The sequence below is a fragment of the Artemia sp. Qi Xiang Cuo genome, chromosome 9 (assembly GCF_049724085.1).
Source record: "Artemia sp. Qi Xiang Cuo chromosome 9, ASM4972408v1, whole genome shotgun sequence".
NCBI lineage: Eukaryota > Metazoa > Arthropoda > Branchiopoda > Anostraca > Artemiidae > Artemia > Artemia sp. Qi Xiang Cuo.
Genome location: NC_142802.1, coordinates 53,151,196 through 53,168,393, shown reverse-complemented (window position 1 = coordinate 53,168,393; position 17,198 = coordinate 53,151,196). Strand labels below are relative to the sequence as shown.

Here is a 17,198-nt window from a genome sequence, read left to right as displayed (position 1 = left end):
GAAACCCTGGCTTTGGTGGATAATGCCCTAAATTATTATCCCCCACTTTATTTGAACACCTTTTCTATTCCCAAAAGGCCGTTCCAGGCTTGACACAATCCAGCCACTAATTCATTTGGATTTTTTTGCACCCTGATCCCATATGACAAGGAATGTGACCACCACTCGTTCTAAATATTTGTTTCTTCAACAACTTTAATTTACAAAATATTTTTCCATTCCATTCTTCGTTAACATTCAAACAGATTATGTCTAAGAGAAGCTTCTTTGAAGACCTATAAATTCCATTATTCATAAAAAGCTCTCCTAAAATACAAAGAGTATCCAGCACACAGTATGAGAATTATAAACAATCGTCAAAAGAATTAAGGAAGTGATTTGCTCAGTCGTAGAGGATGCGATCAATCGTAAGAGAATAAAGAGGATAACACAATGAAGAAGTTATCACGAGATTGAATCTTAGAACAGACCGGCTATATTTTCCTCTTCTTCGGGAAACTAGGATTTAGTTTCTTCGTTTTTATCATAAGTCGAATCTTGTCTTCACTTGTTTATATTACTTGAGACGGCTATTAGACGTACAGCCGAAATATTCAATTAGTCTATTTTGCAATTCACTTTAAAACTTTCCCACTGCATTATCCTTTTATTATTGTGGAATGGAAAGGCAGTGTTGCCTTCGTCGTTATTTACGGGATAACATAAAAATTGGTGGGATAACAAAATGAAGATTACATGTAAAAACAGCCTCAAAGCTACTTGGATGACAGGCTACAATCAAAAGTGGCCATAAACAGTGCTTTGTGGCACTGTTTCCTGAAAATATATACAAAAAAAAGATGAAAGCATAAAAAAAAATCCTTATTTCTGCATTCTTTTTGTTATAACTCACAAAAGCAATCGACATGTATTCCTTCACACACACTTTATAGCTAAATCCAGTTCGGTGAGATGTTACATTTGAATAATTAAAAATAATGGTATGAATTATTCCCAGGGAAAAAAAATCACGGACCTTTCTATGAAGGGAAGGGCAAACATCTGAAAAAAAGGGATAAGTTCGAAAGAAGGTCTAGATTTATCTCGAGTTCAACGCTTTTTTTTTTATAAGAGATACTTTTATTAAGTGAACAAATTTGAAATAAAATAAAAAGGTTCGTAGTAATAATGACACTTCGTAGTAATTTGTCGGATTTTCCTGATTATTTTGCAGCAATAATAGAAGTTTAATCGCAGCAAATGGATTAAAACCTCATCTTATGTAAGATAAGGTAAGGGTAGTTGGGATTTTTTTGCATCATATCTACGGTTTTCTGCAAATTAAATGCGCAGTTCGAATTGCATTTTCTCGCAAAACGCAGCATGTGGGAACTGACGATAAATCTAAGAAATATTTCCACACGTAGCGTGAAAATTTATTGGCAAATCGTATACTTTTTTCTAGTCATTTTCAAATGACGTAAGACAGTACTAGAATTGATTTTGTTGTTACCTTCTCTTGAAAAATCGAAATTTTCCTACAAAAGAGATGTGTACGAGGAAACCGCAATATGTCCTTCAATTTATTTGTTGGTAGTTGCTCTTCTCTTAAGTTGCCTCTTAGCAAGTTAGATCCTGACATTCCATGTATTTTTAAAGAAAAAACCATAATTTGCAAATTAAGAACGAAAGATCTGAAAAACAAATTTAAAATTTTGTAATTTCACTTTACTTTTCAATTTATCAAAAAAGATTTTCTCTTAACAATTCAATGTATCAGTTTGAAATGCACCAAGGCAGGCAAAGGAGGGAGTAGAATCTTTATCTCTCGAGCGGCATAAATGATAAATTCATCTAAGGTAAAACAGGATAGGTGTGGATCTCAAATACTTCCCTTGATTAGCCTTAGTCTTCGAATTCTTTAAACCTATGAACATAATTCAAGACTACAAAAAAGTTTCGAACAAAACTATAGAAATACTTATGGACAATTAATTCATTTTTTAAATTTTATTTTATGTACACGGATCCAGCCTCTTCTTACTTTTACTTTTCTTTTTGATAGAAAAAGATTTATGTCAGAGGAAAATTTTGACTGTGCTTGACTTAGGTGTCTTCTACTAAAATATTTATAAATAATGCGATTCGTTGAGTCAAAGGACAAAATGAAAAGCACCAGAAGTCGCACGCAGCATGCATTGATTTTGCTTTAAATTTCCTTTAAAAAAATTGCTTAAACACTCTTAAGTATGTACAACAGACAATAAATATAGAAAACAGAAGTAAGGAAAGGGGAGAATATGATTCTTACCTGTCGAACCGCATTGATGACAACTTTATCTAAGGTAAAAGAGGGATAGGCATGGATCCCAAATATTTCCCTTGATTGGTCTTCAAAATTACTTGAATCCAAATTATTGTCCAATAGATTTTTCACCATTTCTATCAAACCACTATAATACTCCGGTGGGTTCATACCAACTAAAAGAGAAAAATTTGCAATCCCTACTAAATGGGGTATTAAGGCTTATGCATTCTGTGCAAGTTTTGTGTATGTTATTCTTCTGCAGTCCTATGGCTTGATTTTTCAATGCAAAATGACGATCCCCTACCATTCGACATCCGACATTCAGCTCTCCCAATCTACCAGATAATATTTTTGAATTTCGGTTGTTTTTTTTTGTTTTTTTTTAGATTAAAAAATAAGTTGAAATTGCAAAAACAAATACAAAACGTGCATACAAAAACGTACAAAACAAATAAATCTCAATTTTTAAAAGCAAGTTTATCATTCTTTAAGAAAAACTCAAACTAACATCATAATTCTGGTTCAATGACTGGGCGTATCTGAAATTAATGAATCCATGATATAAATGCCTTATCTTTTTCGTGCAGGTTATAACTGTGAACTTGTTGTAAAACCGCATGAATCACAGAGAAAATACTCCCTAAGATGTTTAGTTAATAAAGTTCACATTTAAACTTTTATTTTTTAGATTTTAACGTCAAAAAAATGAATGACTTTTAAATTCATATACTCCTCGACAAAAATATAATAAGACCAAAAAAATTGTGCCTTAAAGAAAAACTCAAAATAGAGTTTTAAGACAAATGTTCGAATAAGTTCATGCTAAAATCTACTTAAGCATATTCGCAGTGTTCAAACAAATCAGAAAACACGAATATTCCTGGATATTTTTTTCAACTCCATGACGGCCATAACAATATGAAAACCAATCAATTTTAAGCTTCGTTAATTAGCTTGGTTTCTCAACAGATCATATAGTTAAAGAATACACCAAAAGTCACGCCGTTTAGGAACTATTGTTATAATGCTGAATATCTAACGAAATTTTTCGATGTAACACCTTAAATTAGATATCCTTTTATCAGACAACACTACCTTTCTATGACGAGCAAATAATCGTTCAAATGGGGATAAATCCATTTATTTAGACAATGAAAACAGGTATTATTTTGTTTGTAAATACGTTGTTTCAATTTCAATACTTTAGTATATCTACTGATGACGGTCGCTGTATATGTGATCGAAGTATCTAGACTTTTGTAAATAAATAGATTTATCCCCATTTGAACATTTATTTGTTCTAACGAGATTTGAGCTGCAACAGATATCTACACAGTAAAAGGGGTAAGTGGGATCCCCAATAGACACTAAAAATCATGGTATTTTAAAATAAATTACCCAGGAGCTCCCCCCCCCCCTCGAAGCATAAACCACTGTGTATTTATGGAATATAATAACTACCTAGTTTTATCTATGAATGCTTTATACTTTCAGCTGATTTTAATGATTTATTATCAAACAAAATTCGGAATTTTTAAGACAAAGAGTAAATCTTACAGCCTTTTTTTGATATTGTTACTTTCGTCAGGGTTATCATTTTTTACTTCAGTTTTAATCAGTACAATCTTAGCAGGGGCGTAATTTGCTATGAGACGGGGGTGGAGGACAAAAACCCCCTTCAGACCCCATTTTGCCACCCCCACCACCCTAGTTTGCCCCCCCCCCCTTCCCGACCCCAGCTGAAATTTATTTTCTGCAAAAATTGTTGTCAAAATCAAGATAAGCCTGCATAATCCACGCATCCAGATAGACAGATCAATTTGCTTTAGTATATCTTTACCTTTATGGTACTATATGGCTCAATTTTCAATTTTCACTGTCATTTTCACTTAATTTGGGAAAATTGGCTCAAACTTTGCCCCCCCCCCCCCCGGATTTTAACGAAATTACGCCACTGAATCTTAGTAGCACTAATTTGCCTTAGATCGTGTTTGAACCTCAGTAAGTTACAAAACCCTAATTTTCTTTCTAGTCTTTAAATAACTTCACATGTAGTTTTCTCTCTCCCTATCTTATGTTAAGAAGCCAGGACTAGAACTTGGATCAAAGAGACTAGAATATTTTTATAGACAGGGGAAATGACACACCCGATCTATGTCTCAGCAACGAGCTGAAATTCCCCCTGTGGTGCCTGGGGAGTTGAGCTGACAAGGACGGAAGTTTTGCGATTTGAGTTGGAGCCTTCCGGGGCTACTCACTTAAACATATATATAATTTTACAAGCTTTGGCGCTCAAACAGATCACTTTTCACTGTTCTAAATTTTCAAAATAGCACATACTTAGCAATACTTGCGTCAGTAATACCTTGATTCATTCTTTCAGGTCGACAAAACCCGTGAAAATTATTGAAATATCTTACGAATCAACTGATAGCTTAGACAGTATTATAAATTTACTAGTCATTCTTCTTTCGTTGTCTGTTTCCCATGCATTCCTACAAAATATACCAAGTAGTACATGACACGTGTGGTCTTTTCTGGTCGGAAATTGAAGAAGGATGTGGAGGGGAGGGGGATAAGTTAAAGGATGTGAGAAAAGACCAATTTGAGCATTCTTGCACCAGAATCATAATTTATATTAAATAAATTTAAACAATTCTATAGATTAGTAGTAATCCCATCTGATTTTAACTCTTCCTAGTCTTAGGTTTAGCCCTGGATGGAATTACTTTCCTCGCTTAGTTCATTTTGCTTTTGCGGCAGGAAACGGCGGAGAAAGGCAAAAAGCAACAGAGGAAGGTTGAGAGGGGACGAGTTTTTTAGAGGGGAGGAGGAGTAGCTGATGGTAATGATATTGAGGTAAGCAAAAAAAATTCAGATACGTGAAAACAAAAGTATATAATAAATTATTATAAAGATTTCCAAATACCGCTGGGCAGTTCTGACTTATGAAATTTATAAGAGCTTATGATTTACTGAGATTTCCATATGAATCCCTGCTTGATGAATGGAAGGTCTCCACCTGAAAATCATACTTTTTTGGAGTCAAGAATAATAGTAACTACTTAATACCACGTCACGGGCTTCATTACGAAAAAAATAGATAATTACTAAGGATTTCCCAGAAGGACCCAAGACAACTGAGGAATTACTTTTTCCGTAATTCAGGGCAAATTTCCTCTTTTGTGCATGTTTCGCAGATTATTGGCCCGCCCCAAAAGGTGTTCCTGTACAACAGAAAAATTACATACTTGTTGGCCGCATTTTCAGGACAATGGAAGCGGGTATTTCTTTCCCTTCTTTGTAGTCACTAGCTAACTGACTTGCTATACTCTTCATTTTGGATAGCCTTTCGCAAAGTATTTGATGCAATCGCATAAAGGCATACCACGCACTATTGCCAACTAAAAGAGTATAGTCGATTCCACTCTAGAATACAAACAAAATTAATCAAAACTCTAGTAGTTCCAAACTCAAACAAAATTAACCAGAACTCAGCATTCGTAATTATACAACAATACTATGGTATCGGGATGAAATTTATTTAAAGAATTGTACGGCCATCTAGTGTTTGATGGAAAAGAATCCTGGCAGTATTCGGCTTAATAACAAGTAGGTAAAGCAAAAGTGGAAACATTGAGCTGATACACTATACTTAGCGTTTTTATAAAGCTATGGCTTACAGAGCAAAAGTTACTAATTGAAAACTAATTATTCCTTCATTTCCTGAATTTATTCCATCAATCACAAGAGGCGCTCGAGCATGCGAATGCGCAGGAGGGGGGGGGGTTGTAGGGCTCAAGGCTCCCCGTATTGTAGACATTTTCAAATTGCTCGGTATTCCTAGTTCAAATTATTAAATATAATAATAAATGGGAACTTTAAATAAAACGGATCTTCTGTCTCAAACAAAATTCAAAGGCTGAACCGTTTTAAGAACCAGAAAATATTTCACGGTTCCGACTTTTATTCTGGAACATCCCTGATCTACACAATTCCATCAAATCGTCCAGTCACTAGCCAACATAAATGTTTCGTCCAGCACATACTTCCTTGTTATGACCCACCCCATGTTTTAAAAACCAAAGACTAAGCATTGTACTTAAGATATATCTGTGTTTTAGACTCCTCCCCTCACAACCTCTGAATTAAGCTTCCCAAGGCTCGGACCCACATGCATCGTATATACAAATGCTCAAACAAAAGCTTCATCTTACAATTACAAATAAGAAAGACAATTTCCGGAACGGATTTTTTTTTTTCATGATAAACGATAAAAACAGTGGATAATTACACAATGTCTTGGAAATACCTATTCAAGAGTTTTTTTTTTCAAGTCGACATGACTGAAAGTCAGTGTGGTATTCGTAAATATCTAATATTTAAATTAACTGGGATTAGCACCTATTTCAAAGTTCACCTGCTACGAATTCACTTCAGTTTACTGGACTGCACCTCGAGAACAGGATTTCCATTCCTTAATCATAATTTTAGCCCAAAGGCGTACACAGAATGAATTATAGCGGGAATATAACTTCATTCCCGTGGCCTTCGTTGTCTAAATGAAAGAAACAGCACCCATTTTCCATAATAATAATAATAAAAAAAAAACTGGAAAAACAACTTAGAATATAACGAAATAGAGAATTTAGAGGCAAAAATTGAAATAAAAGAAAACAAAAGGGATAAAACAAAAATGAAACCATAAGAATAAGTGGTTGACAGAGGAAAATTTGAAAAGACTTACAATGTGGGATAAAGGACTAGATGCTCGTGACGCTGGTTCGCTTTTAACTTCACCATTCACAATTTTTTCTTCCTTAACTAATCCATTTATTTCTCCATTTGAACTTTTACTTCTACCGTTTCCTAATTGCGGATCAGGCGGCTGTTTTACTGAATTTCCTTTCCTTCCACTTTTCGACACAAACGGACTATTCCTTCCAATGTTTTCTTCTTCCTCATCTAAAGAAAGGAATATATGAATGAATACCATCAATAGTTTTATTCAAAAACTATATTTCCTAGGATATACCACCTTTGCAAAGAAAAGCCACAAGTACTTGTTTTCAAGCCGTACGGTCTATAGAATGGCAAAACAGAACAGGCTATAGCTGCTACTTCTACAGACATACAAGAGGTGTTTCGAGGGAGTTGAAGGAGAAGGCATAAACATACAACTCAGGATTAACAGATTCGACTATATTCATCTCAATGAAAACAAGAAGGTGTAAAACTAGCTGTAGAATCTTAGCTTCACAATAAGCTGTAATCAGACAAAAACTCATGAATGTTTTAAAATCAAGACACACGAAGTTTCTTATAGAGACAATATTTATTAGTAAGGCCGGTATGGTTGATGTCTGTGGTATCTGATGTCTATGACAGATGGCACTCCTGCTCCCTTTGGTTTTCAGCGTGTAGTAATTGGAGAGTGTCTACTAGTCATTTTCCTTTTTTTTCTTCTTTTTTTGTTTCTTTTCTTTGTCTCCTTGCATTCCCGACCATAGAGCGTTGCGGGTGGTATAAGATTATGTTTGTATTTTTATTGTTTTTTATTGCTTAAACTACGTATCATACGAACAGACTATTCCATTCCACTCAGTAAACAGATAAAGAGATTAATATTTTAAGTTTATTGATAGTTTTATTGAACACCCCACAAGTTGAAACAAGCGAGAGACTAAATATTACGCTCTGACGGAATTATAAATGATGTTCTCAATCTGCAAAGATATTGCGAGAGGAGACTTAAACATAGCTTCAAAGAGGGCGGGACAGAAGAAGAATACTACACAAGAGCCAGTGGAGAACTTCAAACTGATTTTTTTTTTGTCTTTTCCCTTATAAAACAAATGAAGCAACATTTGAAAGGGATTTCACGGTGACTCTCGAGAGCTTCAGTGGAATGAACCCTGTCATTGTTAGTTTTTGTGTTTCATCTTCAGCAAGTCTAAGTCTTAGTGACGTTTTAGGATTAAATGGCGTTTAGGACTAGAACTTGTCTTATTTATGCGGACCCCAATTGTCAAATATGGGGTACGATTTAAAAAACAAAGGTAGGACGGAACAAGGCGTGCAATGATGAGAAACCGCTATCTTTTCCTAATACAGTGAAAATGGCAACATTTTCAACAATGCTGGTTTTGAAGACAGTGAAATAAAAGTAAAATCAGGGTAATTTGGCAATACATTCAAATAAGGCCATCAGAAGAAGAAGGAATGAAAATTAGAAAACAAAATCCATAGTACATGCAATTTCATACCTTTTTCCATATTTTATATGGAAAAAGCTGAAATATTCAGTTTTGAGTTTGCTTTATTTTCTTTTTTTTTTAGAAAGCCGCATTTCTTGAGAATAACGTAAAATGTGTCCTAAAATCGTTTCTTTTTCTTTCTAAAACATGACTTTTCAGCCCTCGATTGAAATTTAAGGGAGTTGTGGACTTCTCACCTACTCCTAGTGAAGCCTCTCATAGTATTTCAGTGCCATTTAATTAAACTAAGGCAGCTGTCAAAGCTTCCTACGAGCCAGTCTTTATGTACGTTTTACTCTTCGATCTAATTCTCAAACTGAAAGTGTAGTTTTTTTTTGTTTTTTTTTTACTATCAATAAAGTCCACTTGTCACCAGACAAATATCCCTCCACTTCCTATTTAGCTTTGCAATTGGAGGCAATAATTACTTTAAAATTCAATACACTTGGTGACTTATACCATGCTTCTTACACGTCTGGGTGCTCATAAAAAAAATATAATAAATGTCTGCACCTTACTTTTCTGTAATCTGTAATTTTGATCCACGTTCAACCAGTATTATTTAATTTTGCATTTAGGTTTTATTTAAACCTCTAAAATATCCTGAAATAGTTACAAACACGATTGATTGACTCTTCGATACTTCGGACAAAAAGAAAAAAACTACTAAAAGCTAAAAAATAAAAGAGAACAACTAGAGTTTTTTTGGGAGGAGAGAAACTGAAAGCTCGAAAAGTACTCTTTATGCCGCAAAATACACTATTTAACTTCCCTAGGGGGCCTTTGTCAATTTTTGACTATAATAATAAAAAAAAAACGGAGCGCCAGTCCCTCACCAGGCCAAATTGTACTCAAAGATTCTTTATTATTGTGGCATTCTACGCCAGTTTGCATTTCACAGACAAAATACTAGAATAAATTTAAAGGCAAACAACTTCTTTTTTCACTATTATATACATTCTTTCTCAAAAACCAATTTGAGACCTGTTTCTCATTCAATAATATAGTTTCAAAATTTTGGATCGTACCATGAAATGTCCAAATGTACCGCATTGTACCAGGACCTCTAAACTGTACCAAAACCGGCATAATTGTACCACGTTGAAAACGCTGTCCCTCATCTTTCCTTTCAAAAGTAAATCTATAGCAGTTATAAGGAAAACTTTTCTATCTCCAGGATAATTTACCGCAATTCAACCGTAACCTTAACCGTATGCACGTAAATCCGTCAAAAAACTGATTTTTTTTAAATTTGCTTTACTAAATATCTAATCCAGTTATTCTATTTCTATATGCATCAGAATTTAACAAAGATTACTAAGCAATATTTCGCTTGGAAAGTCACAAACTTAAAGGTTAAAAGATCGTACATTTTTCTAAGTTTTTCTTCTTCTTCTTAGATCAACTGATTTTCTACAGGAAGAGTCATGTTCAGCAGCAAAAGACATTGAATTTCAAAAAAAAAAAAAACAATCATTTGATTTCGATACACAATACTCGCAGTTCTGTATCAATCCCGACATCACCCCTATGTTCTTTATTTTGGTTGTGTTACATGAACCAAGAAAAGCTACAACTATTACTACAAAATAGCCGCAGGGTTAAGCCACTTCAAACTAACATACGTTTCTTCAATTCCACCCAATTTTTAAATTCTGCTTTGGGCAATTAAAAAAAACCCGACAAATTTGAAAGTATTTTATAACAAATTCCGCCTAGTTTAATCTGCAGATTCATGTTATTTAGCCCCCTCCCCCCTCTGTGGATTAGAAATATTACAGGGACGCGTCTCTGCCAACCCAGAGGAAATTATCAAGACATCTAAGCTACTTTTATGATACACATACTGAGAGGGATTTCCTTCATTAGAATCACATTCCTATTGAAGGAAAGTGAAATCCCATTCCCAACGTGATCATTCCTAATGATCAGAAAATGATCAAAAACGTGACTCATTAAGAGTCACCTTTGGCACTTCATCATCAACTTATTCTAACTTATTCAATTCATCATCAACTCATCAAATTATTCTTAGATAGTTTTTTTAAAATATGTCAAGCATCGTATTGCATTCAATACAAAAATATCAAAGCCAATCAAAAATCAATGAATTAACCAGTATCATTGCTTTAGAAGCTCTGCTGAATCAAAACAACTTTTTTTTAACCCAAATATGAACGTGGTTTGCATTACTTAGCAGTGCCTTCAACGTCAGATGTACTCCCCTCCCCCCAAAAAAAAAGAAAAAAATTTAAGAGATGATTGACTTCACCAACACTCTAACGGAAACCAAAGGCCTTTAGACTAAATTGTCCTTAAGAATGATTAAAAGAAAATCGAGACAACATTAAGAAATATACGAGATACTTTTAAAGCACACTCGGCAAACCAAATGTTTATTTGGCAGAATATGATCTTTTTCTAAAAGATTTGTTGATCAGGTTTTTCAGATATGACTTCCGATCAAGCTCTAATTAAACGCTATTGAAAAGGGGCTAAGCATTAAAAACTAACTCACAGCAGTGGATTCTATTTACTACCCAGAACTCGTTTATTATCGCATTTAAAGGTATAGATAATGTTTTAAAGCAATAATCTAAAACCGGTGAAGATCTAAAGCAACTGCATATCTACACCAGAACCTATACTAGCGATGTTATTGATATTGATTCAACAATTTATATGGCAAGTGTAGAGATCATCGCTATTTTCTGTTGTTGTAAAGCAGAAAATATTCTTTTGTATTTTATAAAAATACTGCATTTTTTTCACCTCGTTTTTACTTCAAACAGTACAAAATTATCTTTCTTCAAAAAAGTCATATGTGAACACAGGTCTCAAGGGCAGATCCAGGATTTTTTTTTTCGGGGGGGGGGGGGGGGTTACTAATTTTGAATTTTTCGGGGGGGGGGTTACTAATTTTTGACTCAGTTTTCGACTAATTTTACTGATTTTTACCTAGGTTTTACTAATTTTCGACTCGGTCAAAAATTTCGGGGGGGGGGGGGTTCTAACCGGGTTACCCCCCCCCCCCCCCTGGGTACGGCCTTGACAGGTCTGGCCATACAAATACTCAGGAGTCTATTCCAGAGAGGACACACTATGTCAAAAGCGACAAAAAAGCTGAGTCAATATGAAAAGATATAAACCAACTGAGAAAAAAAGTAGCGTGGTTACGATAATTCAGAAGAGACAAAGGCTTGAGTGACCCCACACTTTTCGATTTATTTCTTTTTCAGACTTCTCCGTAAGGAGAGAGCGAATTCTCCTTACCCCTCCTTCCTCCTTGTAGGCATAAAAACGATATAATTTAGGTTAAGTTAAATTACTTAAGGTAGCCCATTGATAATTTCGGAGACCACACTGCCTTTCGATGACGATAAATAAAAGTTCAAATAGGGATAAAATCCTTTTAATCGACAGCGATAAATTTCACAAAAATACTAGATATTTCGGTCCAATATGCAGCGACCTAAATATCTAGTATTTTTGTGAAGTTTATCACTGTCGATTAAAAGGATTTTATCCGTATCTGAACTTTTATTTATCGTTAAGGTAGCCCACTATCAGAATCGAACATAACCTAAATTTAACATGCGACCAACACATTTGCGTATCCACAAAATCCCACTTTATTAATATAAATTTGCGAAACTATGATTAAATTTTGAAATTTGCATACAAACAACGCCGGTTGAGGCATGAAGGTATCTCGCTTCTCAAGATTGAAATCTACGTTTCTTAAAACGATCGAACAATAGTAATAAAACCAGATATATTTTAAGCGCATGCATTTGAAATGTCCATAATCCATAAGCTACTCACCCTGAAAACGGTGTCAGATCGAAACATAAAGTACATCATTGCGACTTGCCTTGGCTGAAAACCCTATAACGGAATACACAGTTCCTTGACTACAACAACAAGAAGAGGCTACAGGGTTTGGGAACAACAAGTTAATTAAGAAATGTAAGTGTCCACAAATTGTTGAATTGTGTCAATAATACGGCTAGTTGAAGGGCTTAAAATTCATTCTTCTTCAAAAGCTGGAATTACTGAATTGGTGCCTACAGTGGAATATAATCTAGATTAATATCATTTTCAGGGCTTGGCAGCTTACTAAATTTTTACAGCAAAGGTGGCTTCAGAGTTAGTGAAGAAAGTAAAGTGAATACTATAATATCCTTCAGCAAAACTAAAATTGTGAGAATAGCAATTTACAGTTTAATAAATTAAAAGACTATTTACAAACATAAATAACAGAGGTATCTACATTATAAAGAAATGCCAGACATCAGACATATGAGTTCAGGCAACCAAGCATAGCTTACCATCTTCATCACGTTCATCCTCAGATAATTCCTGCCTCTGATGCATAAATATATCTGGAAGAGTATGCTTCACCAGAATTTTTATTTTCTTCTTTTCCTCCTTTTGTATGCTAGCTCTCTTAGCGTGATAAATCAGTAGCTCGGCAGCGTCATCTAGAATAGTTCTATCTGAATAAGGGAGTATCATATGGGGTCCATTCGATCGCAGGGAGCCTCCTCCTCCTGTTTCTGCTTGTTCTTGCCTCTAAAACAAAAAAATTGTTTATACATTTAAGCAAGGAGTATCGGAAACCAAAAAACTAAAAACTGAAGTTAATCTCTTAGAACAAAAGATAAAAATTAACAATATCAAATATTACCTAGAAAAAATTCTTAAGCTGTCTACATTTTTGAATTTCAGTATCTGCTAGTATTGTATCGGACAGCTCGTTTGATACTCCTGGAACCTTTCCAGCTGATACAAAGTACATGTTTAGTTCCTCCGACTAACGTTAGGTTGCGCACTGCAAGTAGCTTGAAATCTCCATTAAACTCATGCTGAAGTGCCAAAGAATCGCTCCTTTTCAGCTTCCCATTTATTTTGCTTTTACATCTAAACTAAAAAATTGTGCAGGGTACCCCCCCCCCAAAAAAAAAAGAACAGCCCCTAGCTTTCTGGAATCTTGCAATTTTTTCCTTCTTCTAGAGAGGATGTTGGTGACCATCCCAAAATTAAGCTGTACATTTCTAGAGACATAAACAAAATTATGTTTCACTGTCATACAAAAACGACCAACGGATAGCTCTGATCTCCTCAAAGAAGGCTTCCTTGACACTAATATTGGTCTTCAGTCTCCCTGTAGAAACTCTGCCTTAGTAGCAAGAGAAAAAAGGCATTTCCTGTGAGTGGATAACCACTCAAAATCAATATTGAGTCTGATCACATGAATTCGAAAGATCTCTTTCAGGCAATATCAGAACAGGTTTGAATGGCAAGAGCTTGCTGCGATACGAACTTCAATGTACACAATCATTGCAAGCACTCTCCAGTAACTCTCATAGGTACAGCATGGAACTGAATGCGATTTTTTACAAAGCGTTTTCGACCACTGCCATATTGAAGAAACCCACCCTCTCTCCACTCGCTCAGCTGAACACTTTCTTTTGCAACTTAAGTGGCTTGGATTGTTTTCACTACCTCTATTGGGATTCTCACTTACACTCCCATATTTCCCATAATACTTCATCCAGTTCGTGAAATGGGCTGTTGAAGAATGGATCATTTTCCAAATATGATTTTAATGATTAAATTTAGAAGATAGATAGTTGATAGAACAAAATGGTATTAAACCATCAACGTTGCTAATTATTATTATTGTATTTCTTATTTTGATTGATGTTTGTAAAGGAAGGAGTTGAGGATTAGGTGTTAAGTTAGTGGTAGCCGGGTATATGATGCTGCAGTTGTTTTTATAAAACCCTATTGATGTTAACGTAAACTAACAGATTTTTTTTGTGGATTTTTTTGATTATCCCTCCTCCATATCATACCGTGGCATTTGGAGTCCTGAGTGGTTGAATTGTGTTAAGCTTTTGTTAATAATTGATATTATTTTTGTTTGTTTGTTAATCTTGTCTTAAAAGCGTTTTTTACATTTCATCTACAGCATGACATTGTGCTTGAATTTTCTCGAGATACTACGTATTTTACTCAAGCTCCGATTCAGGTTTAGTTGTGTTAAGACATTGCTTCTATCATGGCCATTGAAAACTGAGCAATATGCGGCTAAATAAATAAAAAACAAAAATGTGAAGCAAAATGATGTAATATTGGAAGGGGCAGGGCACCGTCCATTATACTAACGATGATACAAAATTTACTATCTGATAATAAGACAACAATTGGCAAACAGCTTTACGTAATTTTCTGTGATGACCTATTTTATGTTAGCGAAAATAGAAAGCTCGACATCAGGAACTGATAGTTTTATCCACTTTGGAAATAATCAAATTAGTCGACCTAAATTGATAATATATTGTGTGCATTAAGTTTTCCAATGTTATTTCGTCAGCACAAAAATGAAAAAGACGTATCACTCGGGAAAAAGACATTTCCCGAGCATGTGATAGAGAGAAAGTCATTCCTGGAGAGAATTGTTACCTATTGATCATACTTGTGGGGACATTTTTACTCCATAGAAACTCAACATGGAAATTCTTCTGCCCCCTGCCTCGTTTGGGCATGTATGTTTACCACCCTCTTTTGAAAATAGCAATAGTCTTCGTAGCCATTAAATAATTGCTATCCGATCGATTGAATTTATCAGTTTGAAGAAAAATCCTATTAAGTATTCTGCGAGAATAATCAACTAAAAAATCAGATTTATATACTGTTCTTTCCATTTATATACGCCAGTGAGAGCTGAGATGCTTGAGTTCGGCTACAAGTAAGTGCAAGTAAGTATACTTGTGGGGGGTATTTTTACTTCTTAGAAAATAAACATGGAAATTCTTCTGCCCCCTGCCTCGTTTGTACATGTATGTTTACCACCCTCTTTTGAAAATAGCAATGAGTCTACGTAGCCATTAAATAATTGCTATCAGATCGATTGAATGTATCAGTTTGAAGAAAAATCCTATTAAGTATTCTGCGAGAATAATCGACTAAAAATATCAGATTTATATACTGTACTTTCAATTTATATACGCCAGGGAGAGCTGAGATACTTGAGTTCGGGTACAAGTAAGTGCAAGTAAGTATATTTGTGGGGGGTATTTTTACTTCTTAGAAAATAAACATGGAAATTCTTCTGCCCCCTACCTCGTTTGTACATGTATGTTTACCACCCTCTTTTGAAAATAGCAATGAGTCTACGTAGCCATTAAATAATTGCTATCCGATCGATTGAATTTATCAGTTTAAAGAAAAATCCTATTAAGTATTCTGCGAGAATAATCGACTAAAAAATCAGATTTATATACTGTACTTTCAATTTATATACGCCAGGGAGAGCTGAGATGCTTGAGTTCGGCTACAAGTAAGTGCAAGTAAGTATACTTGTATTTTTACTTCTTAGAAAATAAACATGGAAATTCTTCTGCCCCCTGCCTCGTTTGTACATGTATGTTTACCACCCTCTTTTGAAAATAGCAATGAGTCTACGTAGCCATTAAATAATTGCTACAAGATCGATTGAATGTATCAGTTTAAAGAAAAATCCTATTAAGTATTCTACGAGAATAATCGACTAAAAAATCAGATTTATATACTGTACTTTCAATTTATATACGCCAGGGAGAGCTGAGATGCTTGAGTTCGGCTACAAGTAAGTGCAAGTAAGTATACTTGTATTTTTACTTCTTAGAAAATAAACATGGAAATTCTTCTGCCCCCTGCCTCGTTTGTACATGTATGTTTACCACCCTCTTTTGAAAATAGCAATGAGTCTACGTAGCCATTAAATAATTGCTACAAGATCGATTGAATGTATCAGTTTGAAGAAAAATGCTATTAAGTATTCTGCGAGAATAATCGACTAAAAAATCAGATTTATATTCTGTACTTTCAATTTATATACGCCAGGGAGAGCTGAGATGCTTGAGTTCGGCTACAAGTAAGTGCAAGTAAGTATACTTGTGGGGGGTATTTTTACTTCTTAGAAAATAAACATGGAAATTCTTCTGCCCCCTGCCTCGTTTGTACATGTATGTTTACCACCCTCTTTTGAAAATAGCAATGAGTCTACGTAGCCATTAAATAATTGCTATCAGATCGATTGAATGTATCAGTTTGACGAAAAATCCTATTAAGTATTCTGAGAGAATAATCGACTAAGAAACCTGATTTATATACGGTACTTTCAATTTACAAACCCATATTTTTTCTCCAAACATGGAGATAAAGGGTCTCTAAGTCTGCAAAGTAAAGGAATAGAAAATATACACATAAAATAGTTAGCATACTACCTCTTCATACAAAGTTTCGATTTCATTCAAGAGGCTTTTTGTCCGTAACAACTTCATGTCATTCTGCTTAAAGGTGATTCCTTGGTGATCCAACGATTTGAGATAATATTTCTCGTTCTGTTCACGCCATATTTTATTGAAACCCTAAAGAAGAATAATGCATAAGGTTCGGTTCACGCCACATTTTATTGAGGCCTTCAATAAAAATTTTGTATTTAAGGTAAAGTCAAATCTCAGACAAAAAGGAAAGCAAATTATTTTTCTTTTTATTCCTGATTTTATTTAGAAACTCAGAGCACCTGAAATTAGAATTTAAGCCTAAAGATTTACAATTTATTAGAGATTTTCAAAAATATTTTGATGTCCACAGCTTTTTAA

At 34.6% G+C, this 17,198-nt stretch overlaps 1 protein-coding gene across 1 annotated transcript in view; it reads right to left on the bottom strand.

The window, feature by feature from the left end:
* Sin3A (SIN3 transcription regulator family member A) overlaps positions 1 to 17,198 on the bottom strand; it is a 90,467-nt gene that overhangs the window by 11,777 nt on the left and 61,492 nt on the right. The window contains 5 exon segments of the mRNA XM_089095017.1: positions 2,291 to 2,460; positions 5,539 to 5,716; positions 7,035 to 7,252; positions 12,876 to 13,119; positions 16,821 to 16,964. Coding sequence (XP_088951143.1) covers positions 2,291 to 2,460; positions 5,539 to 5,716; positions 7,035 to 7,252; positions 12,876 to 13,119; positions 16,821 to 16,964 — 954 coding nt within the window.